This window comes from Misgurnus anguillicaudatus, chromosome 9, assembly GCF_027580225.2.
Source record: "Misgurnus anguillicaudatus chromosome 9, ASM2758022v2, whole genome shotgun sequence".
Lineage (NCBI taxonomy): Eukaryota > Metazoa > Chordata > Actinopteri > Cypriniformes > Cobitidae > Misgurnus > Misgurnus anguillicaudatus.
Window position 1 is genome coordinate 4468953 of NC_073345.2, and position 21282 is coordinate 4490234.

Sequence of the window (21282 nt, forward strand, 5' to 3'; positions counted from 1 at the left end):
AAAAGATAGAGCAAAAAAATGTCTAATGTTCCACTGAAAACGAGGCATATTAGAACATCTCTAAAAGGGTAACCATAGTTACTACAGAGAATATACTACACTAGAATATTTGGCTTTGTTCAACTGCAAAATGAGTCAGCCATTTACTCACTCATGTTGTTCCCAAATAATATGCTGTTTTATAAATGCAACCCAAAAGAAAAAAAATGTTAAGTTAATTTTTAGGCTGCTATTTCCTTTAAAATACAAGTTTATAAAGACCATTATTAAAGCACCAAATGGGAAAAAGAAAATAATTTATAAAAGTAACTCGGATAGTAACTGCTCAGTTACCAACATGCAAAAACCAACAAGCATTCACACAATAGTAACATAAAGTATGATGCACAAGATCCGGTGAGAAAAGACTCTAGCGGGAACGTCTCAGTTACGGATGTAACCCTCGTTTCCTGAAGGAGGGAACGGAGACGTCACATTGTGACCGACAAATTGGGAACTCGCTTAGAGGGACCAATCTGCTTCGATAACTACTAAAACGCCAATGAACTTGGCATTGAGATATTTGCATAATGCTGGCGCCGCCCCGCCAGGTGCGTACATAGGCAGCAGGTGCAAATATGGAAATTAGCTTCTTTTCGCTGAGAAAGCCAGGAGAATGTGACCGGCTGACAGCAGGGAGCATCACCTGTGGCGAAGGGACGTGACTTCTCCTTTCCTTCCTTCAGGGAACGAGGGTTACATCCATAAATGAGACTTTCCCTTTCAGTCGGTCACTACGACGTCACGTCGTGACCGACGAATTGGGAATCCCTACCAAAACGCCACTAGGGGCTGACCTCTTCCAGTGTCTGCAAAAAAGCCCTCCAATTCCACTTAAGGAATGGAGAATAGGATAAGGCAGAAGGCCGGGCACTAGATGTTTCTTTAACCCCACAGAAGTGCCAGCGACTGGGAAGCGCCCTACCTGAGCGGGATAGGAACGCTGCGGAAGCCACCGCCCCTCTTAAAGCCCCACTGTGTAGGATCTACTCCCATCTAGCGGTAAAAATCTATATGACAACCAACTGATAATTACGCTTTAGCCCCCACCATTCGGAACGCGTTTTAACTAGTACGGTGGCCCTGTCATGTCAAGGTTAACATGGCTTCCAGTAGCTAAAGCTAAAGCAATGAAAAAATGAACAATTTGCAATCGTGTGATCCGTCAAAGCACACAGATTTATGTTTAACATGTAAAAAGTCTGATGGTCATGATATGTCCGCTTAAAATCACATACAAAAAACAACCATAAACGTAGCTTAGACACTCCTTTTTCATCCACGCGAGGAAAAATATCACAGGGGCTGTTACACTTGGTATTTAGATGTGTTTTCGTCGATCAGATCACAAGTGGACGAGAGAGACACATTACGTTTACACTTGGTGTTTAAATCCGTCTCTTTTTGTCCATTTTCGACCGCTTCTTTCCAGATTACTGAGGACGCCTGTAAAATGAAACGAACGACGCGCAGATCAGCGGCGTTTTATCAATGAAAGGCTAAAAATAGCGCTGTCACCGTGTGTTTGTGCTAGAGTTCAGAAAATATGAAAAACATTTATCTCAGTAACTTACCTCAGATTACATAAATGGGCGGAGAGACGGCGTGTGGGTGTTCGAGCACTCAAAACCACATGCGTGTTTACACTAACTGCATAACCATGCTATAGTTAGCCAAGGAACTATAAAACTTCAAGTTTACAACATAGACTGTATAGATGTAAACGAATATGCTGAATTACCTGTGGTGAAAATATAAAGTAGCAACTTCATTGTCCATTGAGGCTCATCTTGGAAAACTAACTCCAATATGACTTTGGTCTTGATGTTTTTCCTGTCCCCTTGTCGTTTAAAATACCCGTTTCGCTTCCTTGGCGACTTGTTTTAATGTCCTCGAGAATATGTCTTCAACAGGCTTTCAAAATCAAAGCATTAAATCGCAGGTTTATCACGGCGTGCGGCCGAAGGATTCAGTCTACGCAGGTCGCAGGCTGCATACGTCATCAAGCCTGGTTTATTTAAATTAACTGAGCATTACATTCGCAAGTCATAAGCATATTACATCAATTTACAATTAACTAAGAATAATTGTCAGCTTTATAATTGTTAATATTCTGAAATAAGTCTGTCTTGATGACGTATACCGCCTACACATGCAACCTCCGTGCAACTAGCGTGAGTGTTGTCTGAAAGCGCGAAAGGCGGAGCTTGAATTTCAGGAATGTCCCTCGTCGGCGAATGTATTTCAAAGATGGAGGCACAACATGGATTCAGCCAGAGAGCGCTACGGCGGTATGTATTTTAAATAGCAGATTCTACACTTACGAGAATACTTTGATTAGTGGGGTGGAAGTAATTACTTTTGAAAGAAAACATGGGTTTTTGCTAAGAATTAACTAAAAGAAGTACACAGTGGAGCTTTAAGGGCTAATGGTGGATGAAAGAATATTTTAGTTGATAAAGGACAGCCGTGGCTGGTAGGATTAACCCCACAGAAAAATACTCACAAAGGAACCCCGCTTAGGGGACAAAATGTGGAGCCCGAGCCAGACACATAGGTTCGCGAGGATACAGCTAGTGAGAGGCTGACAGCTGAGACCTGGACAAGAACAGTGGCACAAGTTGCATACAAAGATCAAACAAACAAAGACAATGTTTACAATCATAAGTTATGCATACTTCCTTCTCACTTCCTTCTTTTTGTTACGGCTGACCCCTAGCGGTCGTAACAGCGTGCATCATCCACATAAATGTATTCATGGCAAATTCACAATAGCCGTCTCTTGTTCTTCAGTGAACATGTGACCTCACCCACCATGAAACCTTCGCTTTTACACTCTGTAGAAGAATTAAGTGTGTGCCATAAACTGTAACATAATATATATAATATATGTATATTACAGTAAATTGTTGCATGCCTGTTCTTATTTCTAAAGGTTTGAATTATACTGTAAATAAACTTAAATTAGCCTGAACTCTCTGTCCAGCCTCTCTCATTGTTAAACCGTGGATGATCACATGATCAATGGCAGTAGCCGAGAACACTCTTCTTGTGGTCTTTGTCCTCTTCCTCCTCTTCCACGGCCGTCATCCTATTCCTCCATTTCCAACTCTTCCTCTTGCTCCTCTTTGAACTCCTCTAACTTGAACTCGGCCTTGTCCTTTTGCTCTTAACTTTTTATACTTTGTCTGCATTGTTTGCAACAAAAACCTATTTTGTTTGTTTAAAACCTATAACTTGACTCTTGGCCTAGTTATAGGTCTATTCTAAAGTCATGATTAGTTGTTGTTAGGTGATGAGTGCACATGTGAGGAGTTGGTGTGAGGCACTAACATTTTAGTGTGGCATTTTGAATGGTTGTGTTTGAAAAAGTCAAGATTAATCCTTATAGATTTATGTGTGTTGTGTTTTGCAAAATGTGTTTTATAAAATTGAATACTGACTCACAGACCGAGAATTTAGAAATTGTGTCACAATTAAGAAGTTTGTGTGTAAGCAGTGAAAAAAACTGTAGGCCTGCAAGGTCAAAATTCAGTCTCTTAGTTTACATTTCTTTGCATAAACTTTGCATAAATAATTGAATTAATTGTGCATTTATTTGGGAATGGCATTACTATCATTGTCATCTGCAATGTTTATATAATGTTTCATCGGATGAGATTAGCAGCATACAAATATTTTAGCTGGTTAAGCTGGGGTTTTGGCCACTTTTTAACTGGTCAGGCTGAGGGACCAGCTTAACCAGCTTTGCCAGACTGAGAGGACCGTCTTATACCATACTTGCATTTTAAACCAGCTAAGACCAGCCAACCATTTTAGCCCAGCTTCCAGCCTGGTCAAGATGATTTGAACTGGTGGGTCAGCTAATTTTCCAGCCTGATCGACTATAAGACCAGCTAAAAGGTGGCCCCTAAAACCCCTCTAAACCAGCATGCTACACCCTCTTAACCAGCCAACCATTTTATACTGGATTAGATTTTATCCTTCAGTAAGGTTTTTACATAAAGAAAGCTTTAAAATGACTTTTAAAATAAAGAAGTACTGCTGTGTGTAAACAATGCAAGAACATACATTAGCATTAACAAAACTGTAATCCCAACTGCTTTTGGAGTTATATACAGTATTTATTAATGATTGATCGATTTTTATAGATTATAAACAAAAGAAATTTTGCCTGTCAGTACATATGCATCTGATAACCCTCTTTTTTTTGGTTTCTGATATTGTGGGACATCATGGTCTCCGCTGTGAAAAAGCTAAGGCTTAATATGTGAACATGTGCAAATACATGCACTGTCAATTTGCTTTCTTGACTCAATCGTTCTCAAATAACTGCAGGAGCATTACAGTACAGCACATATATCAAATATTCATAAAAATAAGTGGCACAAACAAAAAGCAAAGCAGACCAAGCAAATAGTTGACAGTGCATTTTCCTCAACAAAAACAAATGTTTACACATTCATACATTTTTGTTTGTGTGGTTCTCTTACTGTACATAACACACGCAAGCTTACAAAATGTTCTGTTAAGATGACTAAAAGGCATTGCATTTAGCAATTATGTTTTTTTTTCAGAACCTGAGATGAATAAAACAAACAAAGTAAAATAAAGGTAATAAATAGCCTTGTAAAGATTGCATGTAAAGATGGAAAACATTAGTGAGAAACTGAAGTTAAATTAAACATACAGTAACAGTACACGTTTTCTCATTGTTGACTTCTTAAAGATAACATTCTTTTAAGACTTTAGAGCAGGCAAAAACAATAAAAAAAGTGGAAGAACTGTCAAGTGGATAAACGAGTACTTGTTTAGATATGGTAAGCAACTTGCAAAGTATTTACATTATTGATTTTTCACCAAGCATTTTCTATACAATTGCTTTGTGATAACTTCTGTGTAGGCAGTAAAGTACAAACCAGAAAGTTTAGAAATATTACAGTGCATGTTTTTAGAAAGTGTTTCATATTTACATGAACATCTGACTCCAATTGTAGTATTTCAGAATGCAATTTTAGTAGCATTCTGTATATTTATTACATATTTTTTTAATATATTAAAATAAGCCCTAATGCCCAAGTTATTCTTTATTTTCTCTTATGATATATGTTGCAAAAAAATCTCAGCTGAAAGTAGATTATCAGTGTAGTGAATGTATTTACACTCTTAAAAAAAGAAGGTGCTGCATGATGCTAGAAGAACCATTTTTGGCTGAATGGTTCTAAAATGCACCTTTAACATCCAAAGAACCTTTCTGTTTCACAAAAGTTTGTTTTAAGTGAACAAAAAGGTTTTTTACAGATTAGAAAAATGTAAGAAAGAAATGCTTCTTTTAAGGAACCCAAAATGTTTTTTGTATGGCATCATTGTGAAGAATCTTTAAAGCACCTTTATTTTTAGGAGTGCATGAATACACAAATGACCTGATAAAAATGAATGAATGTACAGAAATGAAATATACTGATCTTGAAAATGATGCAAATAATTGTTAGTATGAGTATCTTTTTACCTCAAAACTCTAAATTATTACACATAATAATTTAAAGAACCTTTATTTAATTATGGTTATTAATAAAAGTCATTAATATTTCTGATCTTCAAGTAATGAACGCGCTATTTATTCTTGTTAATTGAATGCGTAGTTCATCATAATCACGAGGGGGTTTGGCAATACCAATCTTAGAATATGTAGTCTACAGGATGATATAAATATAAAAGTGCATGCAGTAAAAGGGAAAGTTAGTGATGCATGATTTAACATAATAATAAACCGAAGAAATGTTGATTGATTTCCTGCATGCACAAGTTTATACATCCTTGAATATTATATTACAAGTATCATAAGTGCATTCAGTATTAAGTTTGGGATTAGGGCATTAAATTAAATCAATCTAAAATTAATGTAAGCATTTAAATTGTGCATTGTTTAAGCCTTGTTATTTTAGATTTTTAGGTTAAGAAGATTTTTAGTTTTGTCAAACATATTTTGATTAGATGAAATTTTTACATGCTGGTCCATCATGGTTATACATATTTATAAATCAATATAAATGTCTTTTGAAAGTCAACTGAATGTGAATGCACTGTGTATGTACAGTACTCTCCTCATTTACATCTGACCATTATTGTGCTTTTAAACTGTATATATTTTCAGGTATTGTACAACTATGAACATATGCCCTTTACACTGGTTCCTCTTTCAGAGGAAAATCATGTCATGATGAAAGAAAAGTACTGTCTCTAAACCAAGCTCCAGCAACACCATATCAATATTAATCCATATGTGTAAACACATTATGCCGTATGACATCTCACTTCATACAAATAGTATTTTTAAACAATCCTATACAAGATATATTTCCAATACATGGTGCAAGTAAATTATTTAAATACGATTTTTACTGAATAAGCCTGGGAATTGCTTAAATGCTGGGTTTTCAAAACAAAATCTCATTGAATGTGTTTATAATGGCTTGTGACATTCTAAATGTGTATGTTATGCATCTAATTCAATGTCAGACTCGAAAGGTCAGCATTTGCTATAAATTACACAAAAAATGTCAATAGTTTGGCAGTTTTAAAATCTAATCTTATTGGCAGGCTTCTATATAATTTCCAAAGATCAGGGCGCACAAATTCACCCCAAAACAAAGTTGTGCTGACACGATACCAAGTTCATAAAAGTATTTGCAAAGGGTCATTTGTGGCAATAAATCTTAAAAAAATATTGCATTTTGATGCAGATATAAGCATAGGTTTTCAAAAATAAATTTGAAGTGATGCAAGTTCTGTTTGGTCTTGGTTAGAAGATCTCTCCCTGTCTCTGTGGGTGGTGCTTGGCCAGTGTGTATGCTACAGTGTGAACCAGAATTTATGTTGATAGCTAGATGTCTGTGAATATAAGGTTTTGCTTGTTATTGTGGTCCAGTGAGCCCCTGCAGGTAAACCATAACTACACTATTCTTTCTTTATTAACAAAAGCAACTCTGTAGGTAACACAGTTACACTATTTTTGCACACTTTAGATATTCTATTAACTATAAGTAACTTTGCAAGTAACTGTTATTAGTATGTTATAGACTGTTAGGGGTAAGCCTAGAAAAATGGGTTAGGGTACAGTAAGTAATTAAAAAGTTACTTACAGTATAGTCAATAAAATATTAGCAGAAAGTAAGTCTATAAAACACCTCCCTGCTAAAAACAAAACAAAACAATAGACACCATTACAGACATTCTATTGGTTTTATTGGGAATTTTATTGGTTCTAATGGAATATGGCCCAAAACACACTACAGTGTATTGGTCTTTGTTGGTCTCTAATGGTATGTATTGGTTCTATTGGTTCTATGTATTGGTTTTAATGGAATATGGCCCAAAACACACTACAGTGTAGTGGTTTTAATGGTTAAAGCTAATGGTTCCTATTGGTATTTTAATGGAAACCATTAGAATGTTCTGTAATGGTTTTATTGTTTTTTTTTCAGCAGGGCTGATTCAACACACTAGGTTGTGTGTGTGGTAATTAGGGAAACAGGTTTGCTCGACTTCAGCTTCAATGTACAGACCAATCGCTGTGTGACATCACAGTTGTGCGAGAGTGATTTGCTTCCGTATGCTTTCTAATCGCTATTGCGGTACTGCAATGTCACACACTGCTCGTTCTGCACGGCACCGCATGAAGTCTGGGAGGTGGGTTGCGAGGACTGGAAATACTGGACTAACTGGTTCTTGCCGTGAATATAGCCATTGATGCTGGAATGGTGTTAAGAAAAAATACAATAAATCAAATTAAGAGTAAAAACATCGTCCACATCCTTTGACATCATAGTTCAGTGCAGTCACTATTGAGGACATTGTGCATGCTTAGGGGGCATAAGCCAATCAGTTTTTCTTTTGTTGCTACTCCAGAGTGATTGGCTCCAAGAAACATGGCTGCAGTATTGACTGCCCATGATTAGAAATGGCAGTGTGCAGGCAGTAACGTTTTTGAGAATTTAAAGAAGCTAATGAGAGTTAGTATTTTTTTGAGATGAGTTAGTTGCTTGTCTTAGTAGCAGACAACTTTCAAAGCATGCAGTTATCAAACATCAGACTAAACTTAATCATAAACATCAAGGGGTGGTTTCCCGGACAGGAATTAGCTTAAGCCAGGACTAGGCCTTAGGTAAATTAGGATATTTAAGTCATTTTTAAAAGCATAATTCATAAACATTACTGGTGTGCATCTTGAGACACAACACATTTTAAGATATGTTGTAGCAAGTTGTTTTCAATCAAGACAACACTAACATTTAAGTTAGTCTTGAACTGGGCTTAAGCCCTGTCTGGAAAATCACCCCTAAGTTGTTATGGTACCATGACGTGACGTAGCAGAATAATGTTTTCTAGAACAGTATATGGATGACATGATTTACCATATAAATAAAGTATCAGAACATATGTAAAGTATAACATTATATAGATGATCACCTCTATGTGGAGAAGTAAAAAATGTTAAGTATTTTTATATGGCCTGTTTTCAATAGCATTTGAAAGCAAAAATGTCCTAATATATCAAAATAATGTATTGAAACATTATTGAAATGTACCAGGTTCAATACATGTTAAACTCTGTCAATAACAGTTGTGAAATACTCTTGAATAAATAATTGTATCATTTAGTATACTCCATTTCATGGTTTGCTCTTTGTTGTAGTACTCTTAGTTTCACACAATCAGCCAAATCAGCCAGTGATCTCAACATGTTTTCATTTTTCATGTTAAAAATTAATACAAAATATTGATCAAATAAACTTTACATTACTGCTGTTAATCTGTCCAGCGGTCCTTCAACAGAGTTTTTGTACAGTACTGTGATTAGGCCACCACCAGCTTTGCTGTTTTAGCAAAGTTTTGAAGACCATCCATACTTATTTTGGTCTATTTATCAAGATTAAAACAGCCCTCACTACACCAACTCTCTAACCCTGCCTAATAAATACTATAATTTTTAATATACACTCACCTTAAGGATTATTAGGAACACCTGTTCAATTTCTCATTAATGCAATTATCTAATCAACCAATCACATGGCAGTTACTTCAATGCATTTAGGGGTGTGGTCCTGGTCAGGACAATCTCCTGAACTCCAAACTGAATGTCAGAAGGGGAAAGAAAGATGATTTAAGCAATTTTGAGTGTGGCATGGTTGTTGTTGCCAGACGGGCCGGTCTGAGTATTTCACAATCTGCTCAGTTACTGGGATTTTCACGCACAACCATTTCTAGGGTTTACAAAGAATGTTGTGAAAAGGGAAAAACATCCAGTATCCGGCAGTCCTGTGGGCAGAGGAGGTCAGAGGAGAATGAGCCGACTGATTCAAGCTGATAGAAGAGCAACTCTGACTGAAATAACCACTCGTTACAACCGAGGTATGCAGCAAAGCATTTATGAAGCCACAACACGCACAACCTTGAGGTGGATGGGCTACAACAGCAGAAGACCCCACCGGGTACCACTCATCTTCACTACAAATAGGAAAAAGAGGCTACAATTTGCAAGAGCTCACCAAAATTGGACAGTTGAAGACTGGAAAAATGTTGCCTGGTCTGATGAGTCTCAATTTCTGTTGAGACATTCAGATGGTAGAGTCTAAATTTGGCATAAACAGAATGAGAACATGGATCCATCATGCCTTGTTGCCACTGTGTAGGCTGGTGGTGGTGATGTAATGGTGTGGGGGATGTTTTCTTGGCACACTTTAGGCCCCTTAGTGCCAATTGGGCATCATTTAAATGCCATGGCCTACCTGAGCATTGTTTCTGACCATGTCCATCCCTTTATGTCCACCATGTACTCATCCTCTGATGGCTACTTCCAGCAGGATAAAGCACCATGTCACAAAGCTCGAATCATTTCAAATTGGTTTCTTGAGCATGACAATGAGTTCACTGTACTAAAAATGACCCCCACAGTCACCAGATCTCAACCCAATAGAGCATCTTTGGATTTGGTGGAACGGGAGCTTCGTGCCCTGGATGTGCATCCCACAAATCTCCATCAACTTCAAGATGCTGTCCTATCAATAATATGGGCCAACATTTCTAAAGAATGCTTTCAGCACCAATGCCACGTAGAATTAAGGCAGTTCTGAAGGCGAAAGGGGGTCAAACATGGTGTTCCTAATAATCATTTAGGTGAGTGTACACTGATTAGGCACTTTATATCCACTTTTCAAACTTTTTTTCCATTTTTATGGACAATAAACACTTTTTCAATTGATATGTGTTAGGAAAAGGGAGATGAATGAGCGGGTTTAAACCAGCGACATTGCATCAAAAGCCAGTTTCACAAGCAATATACTCTACTCCCTACATCACAGAAGCTGTTGATTTCTTTCATTAGTGGTCCAACTAGACAGTAGTGGGCGGAGCTAGTGGAAAAGCATTTGCTAACAAGGGTCACTATTTGCAAGTGTAAACAGACATTATTTGCACTCTAGTGTACAGATTTCCTCTATTGGTATTCTAATAGAGACTTCGAAATAATAATATATTGTCATTTTATCATTGCAAAAACAACAAATCTAATAGTGGCATGGTGGCCTAAGACTTTTGTGTAGTACTGTATGTGTAGTGCATTGAACCCAGAACGTTCCTTTAAATTCTTTAATTCGGCTTCTTTGTAAATGACCAAAAGGGTTGACAGTGAAATGCAGTGGATATTTTTTCCTCTATCTTACTAAAGACACTGGCATTTCTATTGGTAAAAAGATGTTGTTTTATAATAGTTATGATCATTTGGCAGCAAAGTAAATACAGCTTTGTCCTAATAGAAATAATTGTTAAAAATAAACCAAACATTTAAAAACACACAAACTCACGCACACACTAAAATCTATCACAACATAAAAATGTGATTTTTGGAGCAGGCACCATTTGTTTTAAACCCCAGAAGAACGTGTGTATCAGCCAGCAATTAAGGTGAATCCAAGGATTAAACAAAATAGTCCTGATTTAAATCTGTCCTGCTTGTATTGCAAAACCAACCGGCAGGAAAATGGAAGAATGTGCTGACTTAAAAATGTGGCATGGATTTAGTTGACGTAGTAGAGCCAGTAGATGACATTGAAAAAAGAAAATACGGTAGGAAAGATCATTCTTGACCATTTGTCAATTGAATTGACATCAGTTAAGTCAGGAATGGTGATTTTAAGCTGTGAAGTACGCCGTCGTAGTCGGCTCTTCTTCTGTGCCACATGGCATTCCAACGCATTGCGTCCAAAGTTGTGCCTGGCTAGGCCGGCTTTCCGATACTGCAACGTGGTGCTGTCATAGCCTAGCATGGTTACACGTGGGTCACCCAAACCCAGGGTCAACTCTGATGCACCCATTTCATTCTTGATTTCCATGGGACTAAGAAGAATGTTTTCATGAGGGTCCATCTAAAAGGTAAAGGCAGAAAAACAGGATAGTAAAGGTGGCTTGCACAACAACTGTTTTACATGGAAGGTATTTTTGGACTTTTTAAAATTCATTAATTAAATGATAAAATAAAAAATAAAATCGCAAAATATGTCCCAAATTTGAAAATTAAATGATAACATAAAAATTAAAACATTATATTAAATTATTTCATTTTCATTTTTAACGTGATGAAGCATCATTCCGGCCAAATTGAAAAATAAAATAAAATTGATGATTTGACATTTCATTTTCCATATAATCTTGAATCAAGACTGACAATATTAAAATAAAAAGGCAAGCTTGAAAAGGAATCTGTAAATAATATTTTTTACGGCTTTTTATTCATGCCCAAGCAAAAATAGGGACAAAATTAAAATGTAAAGTTCTAATTTTATGTTCTCTTATATTTATTGGTTTTCATTTTCTTTTTCTTTTTCAACTTGTATGCAAATTTTATGTTAATCAGTGGGTGGGGTTTACTTGCTCAAAAAAAGGGGATTGGCTGAAGCAGTGTTGCCAACTCAGCGACTGTGTTGCCAAATTGCTACATCTAGCGACTTTTAGGCCCATTAAGACAAACTAAGCGTCTGTTTGGATTAATCTTAGCTTCTCATCTCATCTGTACAGATAGGCTACCAAGTCTAGTGACACATCAGGGCCATTTTATGATTAATTGATATACATTTCTTACATACTGTTCCTTTAACTGATTTCCTTAATTTCCTTAAAGCTGAAGCCATCCAGTAGGTCTAATGCCGTAATATTCATTGCAGGAAAATAGTATCTTGCAGATCTAATAGATATGTAAAATTTTATTTTTGAAACTGAAAACTATTTTTGTGCTCTGTTTAGGAAAGCCTTCAAACAAATGAAAATGAAGAGTCATATTTTAGGTATGAAATGTGTATCAAATGTGTTGCAGTGCCGTATGCAATAACTCTCTTGATAAACATTTCAGTTAAGTACCTTATTTTTTGAATCGCCTAGTCCTAATGCTGCATCGTCCACAAAGATTGGTTCCCACATAGAGTCATGAGCGTCAATATCCCTCTGTTTCATTCGGGCGTACAGAGCATCCTCTCTCTGAACTACATTTCCCACCATCCACTGAAAGCATACAAAATCAGCACTGTCAAAGCATTTACTTTTCAAGAAAGGTGTCGACATTTACTGTTTGTTCAGGACAATTTTTATATTGAATGTCTTGGCAATTTGTGAATTATGCCTTTAAATAAAACAAATTGCAGTTTTAAAATCAAAATGTAAATGTCCCTTTCTCAGTGAAGTCCACAAAAACAACACAATTCTACTGATTCTTAAAAGCAACCAAAATTCTGATTCTTCTGATTGTTCGCTGACTGGTGTTATTCTGCCACCCCAGGTGTTGGTGTTATTCGCCATACGTATCTCTGCATAACCTGAAATATGTTTTTCCTGGTACATATCGCTCCATTTTGTCCTGTCCAATTTGATGGAAGATTTTTTTTAAATTACGAAGCATACACATACACAAATTTAAACCTGCTTGTCTTTGTTAAGTAGATTTGGTACTTATTCATGGTCCTATGTTCTGATGGCCATAAACACGCTGGTCCACCAGAGCATTTCCATTGCAGATTTGCGCCAAACTTTAAAGTTTTTTTTAAATGTGGACAAAAGACGTTGACGACTACTGCATTGACAGTGTATCCATTAATCAATGATATGCACTTGAGCGATAAGTCATTCCAAATATCAAATCGATTGATGTTGGTAGGTTTACTAATATTATATCCATCGCACTATGCATTATTTTTAACCGAATGAGATAAGAGTAAGAGTATGGGAGAAACGGGGTGAAAGTAAGGTGGGACGAAAGTATCAAAGTGATTTTCTTAGAGCCCTGACTACATTTGCATTCCAAACTATGACAGCATCTTTAGCACACAACCCTTGACAGAGCTGACAAATATAGCACTCAAAATCTATCTTGTTCTGTTGTGTTACTTTCGTCCCAGCTGACAGGGTTAAAAAATAACAATGCACTACCAAAACCAAAAGATGCAGTGATATGTTGCAGGAGCAATGTATTTCAGGTTATGCAGAAATGTAGGCAAAGGTAAGTAAATCCAGTGAGCCTGTGTACCATTCTGATGTTAAAATATAAATAAAAGACTGTTTAGAAGCAATACAAAGTTATTATGACTGCTGTTGTTGGTTATGGCAGTAAAATCTGTGGGAATCAGTGGTTACTGCCTGCAGTTATGTAAAAAAAAAACAATAGTCTTGATTGACAACATATATTAAAATAATTATGTGTCATACTTCTTCCAAATCAATCTAAACCCACACCTACCTGTTATATAGTCAGCAGCCAAAACAATCTCCAAACTCATAAAAACGCCAACCTAGACACAACGCATGCTGAAGAATCAGCAACACTTTGGTTTGACAAACAGCTTCTTTGTATGGCCTTTATATGCAGGATCATTTTTGTTTAAATACAAACAGGACATTGACATTGAAGTCATGGTGATATGAAACAGTGTTGAATGAGAAAATAATTTTCTGGTCACATTAGTAACAATTAGCATTGTGAGTAAAAATAAAGTTGAAATTTAAGCAAAAGATCAGTAGCATGATGTGGCAACTACCAATTTGAGTGCAGACATTAAAGGCTATATCACCTAAAATGATTAAGTACTTACTTGCGACCAGCAACACAGTGATTCAATTTGTTAGTGAGAATAATGTTATATACCAAAAACAGTATGTTTACTACATAGAAGAAATGTAGTGATATGTCTGGTTAACTTGTCTTGTATCAAATAAAACTGGTTAAAAAATTAATTAATAATAATAATAATAATAATAAATATGATTACAGCAGAAATTACAATAAATTAGCTTTCTAAGACAATAAAACCATCAGTTATTATACCGTAAACCCTGTTGTGAATTTCAAACATACTTTGTTTGGATCCATTCTCATTTTCTCATTGTTGGCTGTAGTGGCTTTCTCGGCTGCTTTCTTCTGCCGCTGGGGTCCTCTGCCAAAGAAGATGTAGTTGACCAGTGCATACTCCAGCAGAGCCAGAAAGACAAAGACGAAACAGCCCATAAGGTACATGTCAATGGCTTTGACGTATGGAATCTTTGGAAGAGTCTCACGCAAATGCGTGTTGATGGTGGTCATGGTGAGCACAGTGGTGATTCCTACAATCAAGAGACATTTCCGGTTAAGGGCATACTAGTATGTACGTTAAGAAAAAGATCCAAGGGTATCTACATCTGATGAATCTTCGCTTTAGGGACTTTACTATAAACATGTACATACATACATACATACATACATACATTTATACATATATATGATAATCCTACTAAATGATCCTACTATACACTATAGGATTAGGTTTCTATAGGGTATCAGTCTCCTGAAGAAAGTTCTTGCAAATAGGTCAGCCTGCTTGTGAAAACCCTGCTAAAGTATTTTTTTAGATTTACAGTTTTTTACATAAAACCATCCAACATAATGCATAGAGCAATCTGTGAAAAATATCCTTAATATCTTTAATATTGACTGACTAAGGTCATGTCAAAGATTACAATCATCACATTGTGAAATCCTGGACATAAATGAGGACAGATTACAGGACTTTAAAAGAGTTGCTTCACCTGTAGCCTGGTAAGCAAAAATGTTTGCCCTTAAAACGTCCAAATATTGCGTTTCTTTTAAAATGTTTTTTTATAAAATGGCCCGTTCTGGTTCTTCATTCTGATTGGTTGAAACGTGTTCTAAGCCATGATAAAATACACCGGTAACCCCACGGTTCAGACCGCATTACATAAGTATCACTGCGCCACTGTTGCTGCGTACTGATTTATGAAAATAAACACCACAGTCTTTAATCATATTTTTTATGTGTCTACAATTGCACAATTAACGGCGATATCCAGATAAATTTCAATAAATATTGTTGAGTCATCTCGGCGATAAAGAGAAAACATTCTCTGAGGAGTTTCTAACTCAAATTCATAGGTCCGCTATATCCACTAGATGGCGATCTTACCCAACTTAAACACGGACACATTCATTTAACACTGAAAACACAGTGTGTAAGTTTTGATGGATTTGAATCTGATCTCGTACAAAAGTTCTTCACAAAAATGGAATTATCTCCACTTTTAGCTGAATATTTGAGAGGTGACAAGAGAACAAATGAAGGTAGGATGAAACTTTTTTTTTTAAAGCGGAGCGTCTGTTCTTTCATTTGATATTTTATGTTTTATTTAAAGAAGAAAATTTTTCTGTAGGGCAATCAATTAAAACTAAAAAAAAACGCTGACGGGGAAAGAGTTAAGCATGCTTCCACGCATATTTGATCATCACTTTAACAGTTGCACGATATAAATGTTAATGTATAAATTAGATGAATGTTGATTTATAAAAATAAACACCACAGTCTTTAATCGTATTTTCATTGTGTCTTTGCTGCGTCTGTGTTGTTTGGGAACTGCGTTCTGTTGATTCTGAGGAACTACTTTGTTTGGCGAAAGAGTAATATTTGTACTAATATAATTACAACTTATTTGTGTTTTATTTAATGAAATCCTGCTAACGTTATGCATATGAAGTAACCGTTTTATAAAAGCAATAAACCCCGCAAAGCAGTGGGGTTACAGTGCATTTTATAACAGCTAAGGGGGTCGTGCCTAACAACACCCCTTAGCTGTTATAAAATGCACTGGTAACCCACTGTGTCTTGGGGCTTTTTGCTTTATTTTAATGCTGCACTGTAAAAAGTAATACCTAAATCTAACTTATGTGAATAAACATTTTAATTGAGTCCTGGCTATAACCCTGTTTTAACAATCTAAGCGCATTGTCTAAAGCGTACGGCTCACAGTCTAGAAGGGTGTGTCTGAACCTTTTTTGCTAATTTAACGACGGAAAAATGGTCTATGCACCCAGTGCACAGTCTGAAAGGGTTGTTCATATTCTTGTAATGAGTAATGGGTGTGTTTTGGGCGTAACTTGCAATAAACCAATGAGAGTCTCATTTCTCATCCCCTTTAAAAGTAAGTTTGGCTAATCCTAATGCCTAATCCCTATTTAGAAAGTGCAATTTGTAAACTGAAAAACTAAGTGGAGGAAGAAGACCACCAGTTTAAGATTAATGTTAAATTCAAATTAAAATGGTGTTGTTTTCATTTGTATTGAAATTGTTATTTTTTATTCAAACTTTTAAAATCCGTTTTCATTAAGTCATGGAAGTAAAATTAGCAGGCTTTAATTGCTGTAAATGTATTGATATCCTACATAATCATTGTAATCTCATAAAATAATTTGCAAATATGTAAGAAAAGGTTTGTACTCTAGATTTGTAACAAACAAGAGATAAAGAATTTACAAACGTGCGGAGAGCCATTTCAGCACTCGGTCTGCGCCATGAATTATTTAAAGCATTGCTTAACAACGGTTCTCATCTCATCATATCCACAGGTACAGAGTAGTGCTGGGCAAAGATTAATCGCATACAAAATAAAAGTTATTTTTTGCATAATATATGTGCGTGTACTGTGTCTATTTATTATGTATATTTAACCACACACACATTCATATATTCATTTCAAAATGGTTTTATTTATATATCATTTTTTTAATTTATATTTAATATAGATTATATAAAAATATAAATAAATATATATAAACATGTAAATGTTTCTTAAATACATACATGAAAGTGTGTGTATATATTTATACATAATAATAAGACACAGCACACACTTATATATTATACCAATAATCACCTTTATTTTGTATGCGATTAATCGCGATTAATCTTTGCCCAGCACTAGTACAGAGTCATCATATACAAAAAATCTGTAGGGTAGCATAAAAAAACATTTAAAAGTAGATGCATTTGTTTAAAGCAAAGCGTTTATTTACTTACCAGGCTACAGTTGAAGTAGCTCTTCACGCCTTCTAACGTCTCATAATCGGGCCACGTTTATGTCCAAGAGACTCAATAATAATCTTTTACATTTGAATCATTTAATTTTCCATATTTAAAACGTTTATGTGCTGCTGCGCATTCATATATATGATAAGCAAACGTGTGTTGTCCTCCTGTTTATAGGCGCATATTTCTAATGCGCTCATTAACAAAAACACTATTCTACCAATGACTTTAGACCAGCTTTTGTTGGTCAATGGCGTAATCTATTTTAGTTGCCTCAAAATAGCAGCGTGCCAGCAATGCGCCTGAACACACCTCGTTTTCAGACCAGAACGCCCATGGGCGCAAAATTGGGTGCAAATGCATTTTCTATTTAAACAACAAGGCGCTAAACTTGAAAATGTTAATTGCGCCGGATTGCAACTAGTAAAAGACACTTGCATCGCGCATTGCGCCGGGTGTATGATAGGGCCCTTAGTAGTTATGTTTGAAGTTTTAGTAGTTTAGTAGTTATGTAAAGTTTTAACAAAACATTTTATATTTGATTAGGATTATCAAAACATACACAGAGCCTAAAATTAGTAAATAATTTTTTGCTTTAGTTTTTTTATAAAATGGGTAAGTGGATAATCGCGGTATTACAGATTAGCATAAAACTTCACCAGGTCTCAAGGTGGGGAAAGAATTTATGTCAACAGGTGTCACTTTTAACAGAACAGTCTATACACAAGCACCACTTTTCTGAACAATGGCAGCTACAAAACTCAAAGAAGAAAATGTTAACAGTGTGGATTTATTGCAAATGTTGACTTTGTACCCTTTGGATATGGTGAGATGAGAACCATTTTTAAGTAATATTTTTAAAAACACTCACAGTGCTGTCTCAGTGCTAAAACGGCTCTCCACACGTTTGTAAATTCTTTATATCTTGTTTGTTACAAATAAAGTATTTTTACGACTTTTAAAGAGAACCAAAGCTTTAATTAATAAAAAAAAAAATAATAATAAATTCAATAAATCAAACACAATGCAATGTTTTTAACATCAGTCTTAAACTGGTGGTCTTCTTCCTCTGCTTACAGCTTTTCCACTTACACACTCCGCTATGTAAATAGAGTGCCGCAGGGATGATATATTTTTCTAGGCTAACCCGGAAATTAGTTTCGTTTGGATAGATTTCATAAATTATTGTGACGCCTCAGTTGTAAGGCAGAACGTTTGTATTTTTCATAAAGCAATGTTAGCAATGATGCAAAGGACAAATCATTTAATCCTCTTCAGATATTTTCACCTTACTCTGTTTACTATTATCACCATGCTGGGCTGCTAAGTGCCGAATGTGTAATCTGCATACAGGTACATACATATGAGACCAATATAGACATGATTATATTTGATCAATAGCACTGCAGGTTCTCTCCTACTCTCTACTCCGACTCATGCGTTTTAAGCAAAACACATTTATCACACTGTGGTAAATAAAACACACAGAGAAACCTATCCATGCAGACACACATGTACACATTAGCATACATTTGTTATACAGAACAATTAAATGCTTAATGATTTTAAATATCAAGGGCTTTAAACACCAACATACATCTGCTCATCCTAGACTTTCTTGCTCTACTTTTCATTAAATGCTACATCAGTTTGCTCATCTCTGAATAAATAAGGCCAGAAAGCAATCAAGAAGAGTGCTCTGTTATGAACAGTAAGAAGCCTGCACGCTACTGTCTACCATCAGCCTTGTGTATTTAATGATAACAGGAACAAGCAGAGGCTTGAAAAAAATGAGGGAGATAGAGAAAGTGAGATGTAAAAAAGGCATTAAATCACAGCATAAACTAAGGACACAGTGCTTGCAACAACACTTTTAAAATGATATTATCTGATTTCATATGGACTATGCTGGAAATCTAACCCTAACCTAATAAGAACAAGCAAAGGTCACAAACCCCCCAAACTTAACAGAAAACAAGAAGAAATACCTCTCGTTTAAAATAATCTCATTACTGTAACACAAAATATAGGGGTTATCAGATCAGTGCCTACCTAAAGCAACCCTGGCAGCTGAGGCATCATAATTGATCCAGAAGGAAACCCAGGACAGGATGGTGATAAGGATGGAAGGCATATAGGTCTGGAGAATGAAGTACCCGATGTTTCTCTTAAGCTTGAAGCTCAGGGAAAGGCGAGGATAGGAACCTAGGTGAAAATATACCCACAATGATATTATACTCTAGTAACCAAAACACTTATACATTTTTGTACAGTTTAATGTTTAGGTACATTTAGTTATAAAAGGAACAAGCTTCAGCCACTGAAGCATGACATCTACACATTTTTACAAAAAATGCATTAAAATTGCGTAAGCAAAAACATGCCATTTTGTGTCTGTCTTAATACACATGAGCTGTTCTGCCTTACACAATGCCCTACACCACACTATAGCAAGTGAAAGCCTTTTGTCTTTTGAAGGGCTGTGCTGTTCCTGGCTCCCTTTCCAGAAGAGGGCAGAGTTTCAAGAACTAATGCTATGACACACCGGCAACAACAAAAAAGGAAAATGGCATGCAACAAAACCATGAGGTGTGTTTGACTTTATGTGATGCCACGCAGACAGACTGGCATATGACATCAAAGTACCGCAAGAGCAATTATATGGAGTAGTCTGTTCTCAAATTATTTATGTTGTACTTTGCCTGTCAGTCTGTGTGGAGCCACATTAAGTCAAATACACTTAAATCTCACAAAACTCAATCTGCTACAGATACAAAATGGCAGACTCGTCGCTGTGTTTGTGGAATAAATAAGATCTTTGCCCATTGTGGGTGTGGCATCACCCTATGATCTCATCATTGTAGGGGAGAGTCTAAAATGGCTCATTTGAAAAGACTGCTTCTGATTTATGGGAATTATATAAAGTGAGTTGAAATTTTCTATTATAGTATGGTTGTTTACATACATTGTGGCCTCACACTGGTGTTCAAATAATTTTTCGAAAGTAAATTTTGCATTTAGCATGTCTGTAACCACTTTAAGCAACACTATGTAGTTTTTTTACCTTTAAATAATGTCTCTAAAATTATTTCAGTGATAGAACAACTTTTAACTAGACAAATTGTACTGTTGCTGCAACCTGAGCAGCCTCCTAGCTGCTACAAGCACACTCTGAAAGTGGCGGTGGAGGGTAGAGCACACAGCCCCGCCCCTCCCCCTGCCTGCAGAAGAGTGTCTGATACCAGGCACTGTTGCGCTTTTCAACCACATGGGGGTGCTGTAAGTCATTTTTACATGGAAACTACATAGTGTTGCTTTAATTACATCTAATAGAGGTTCAGTTCATTACATTCGTGCACTAAAATATAGTGTGGTTTCAGTAAAAGTAAATGAAAATAAATGTCAATCTTACAGTTTTTACAGAACCTAGGACACATTTCTCAATACTTAGGTCACTTTTGCAAAACTCTTAACACAGTGAGCACAACAGAAGTCTATGTGGGCTAAACTGAGGATCAATTATCATTGCTTTGCCACAAAATGCATTTAATGACTACGTCTCTAAAATTTCATGAATTCTTTTCTCTCTCAGACACAACAACTGCTAAAACTCTTCATACGTACAGACCAATTTGCACATGCTTACATACTGTTTTCAAAACTGTTAAACTTATGTTCAAGACAATAACATAATACAAAACTGAATAAGACAGCAATTTGCTACATTTCTACAGTAATATTTTAATGAAATATTTTTAAATCTTAAAATTAAATGCTATAAAAGCAATTGGACAATTGGACCAGCCACAGCTGTCCACAGCCAAGTAGATTAGCATTACTATTGTATCTATCT

At 36.0% G+C, this 21282-nt stretch overlaps 1 protein-coding gene across 1 annotated transcript in view; it reads right to left on the minus strand.

Moving 5' to 3' along the window:
* Window positions 1-9995: 9995 nt before the first annotated feature.
* The window catches only part of LOC129423531 (gamma-aminobutyric acid receptor subunit beta-2), a 95083-nt gene continuing 83796 nt past the window's right edge, over window positions 9996-21282 (minus strand). Inside the window, exons 7-10 of the mRNA XM_055179853.2 lie at window positions 19482-19634; window positions 14435-14679; window positions 12451-12591; window positions 9996-11462 (exon numbers count right to left, since the gene is read on the minus strand). Of these exons, the coding sequence (XP_055035828.1) occupies window positions 11115-11462; window positions 12451-12591; window positions 14435-14679; window positions 19482-19634 (887 nt within the window). The 3' untranslated portion in view covers window positions 9996-11114. The remainder of the gene's footprint in view (window positions 11463-12450; window positions 12592-14434; window positions 14680-19481; window positions 19635-21282) is intronic.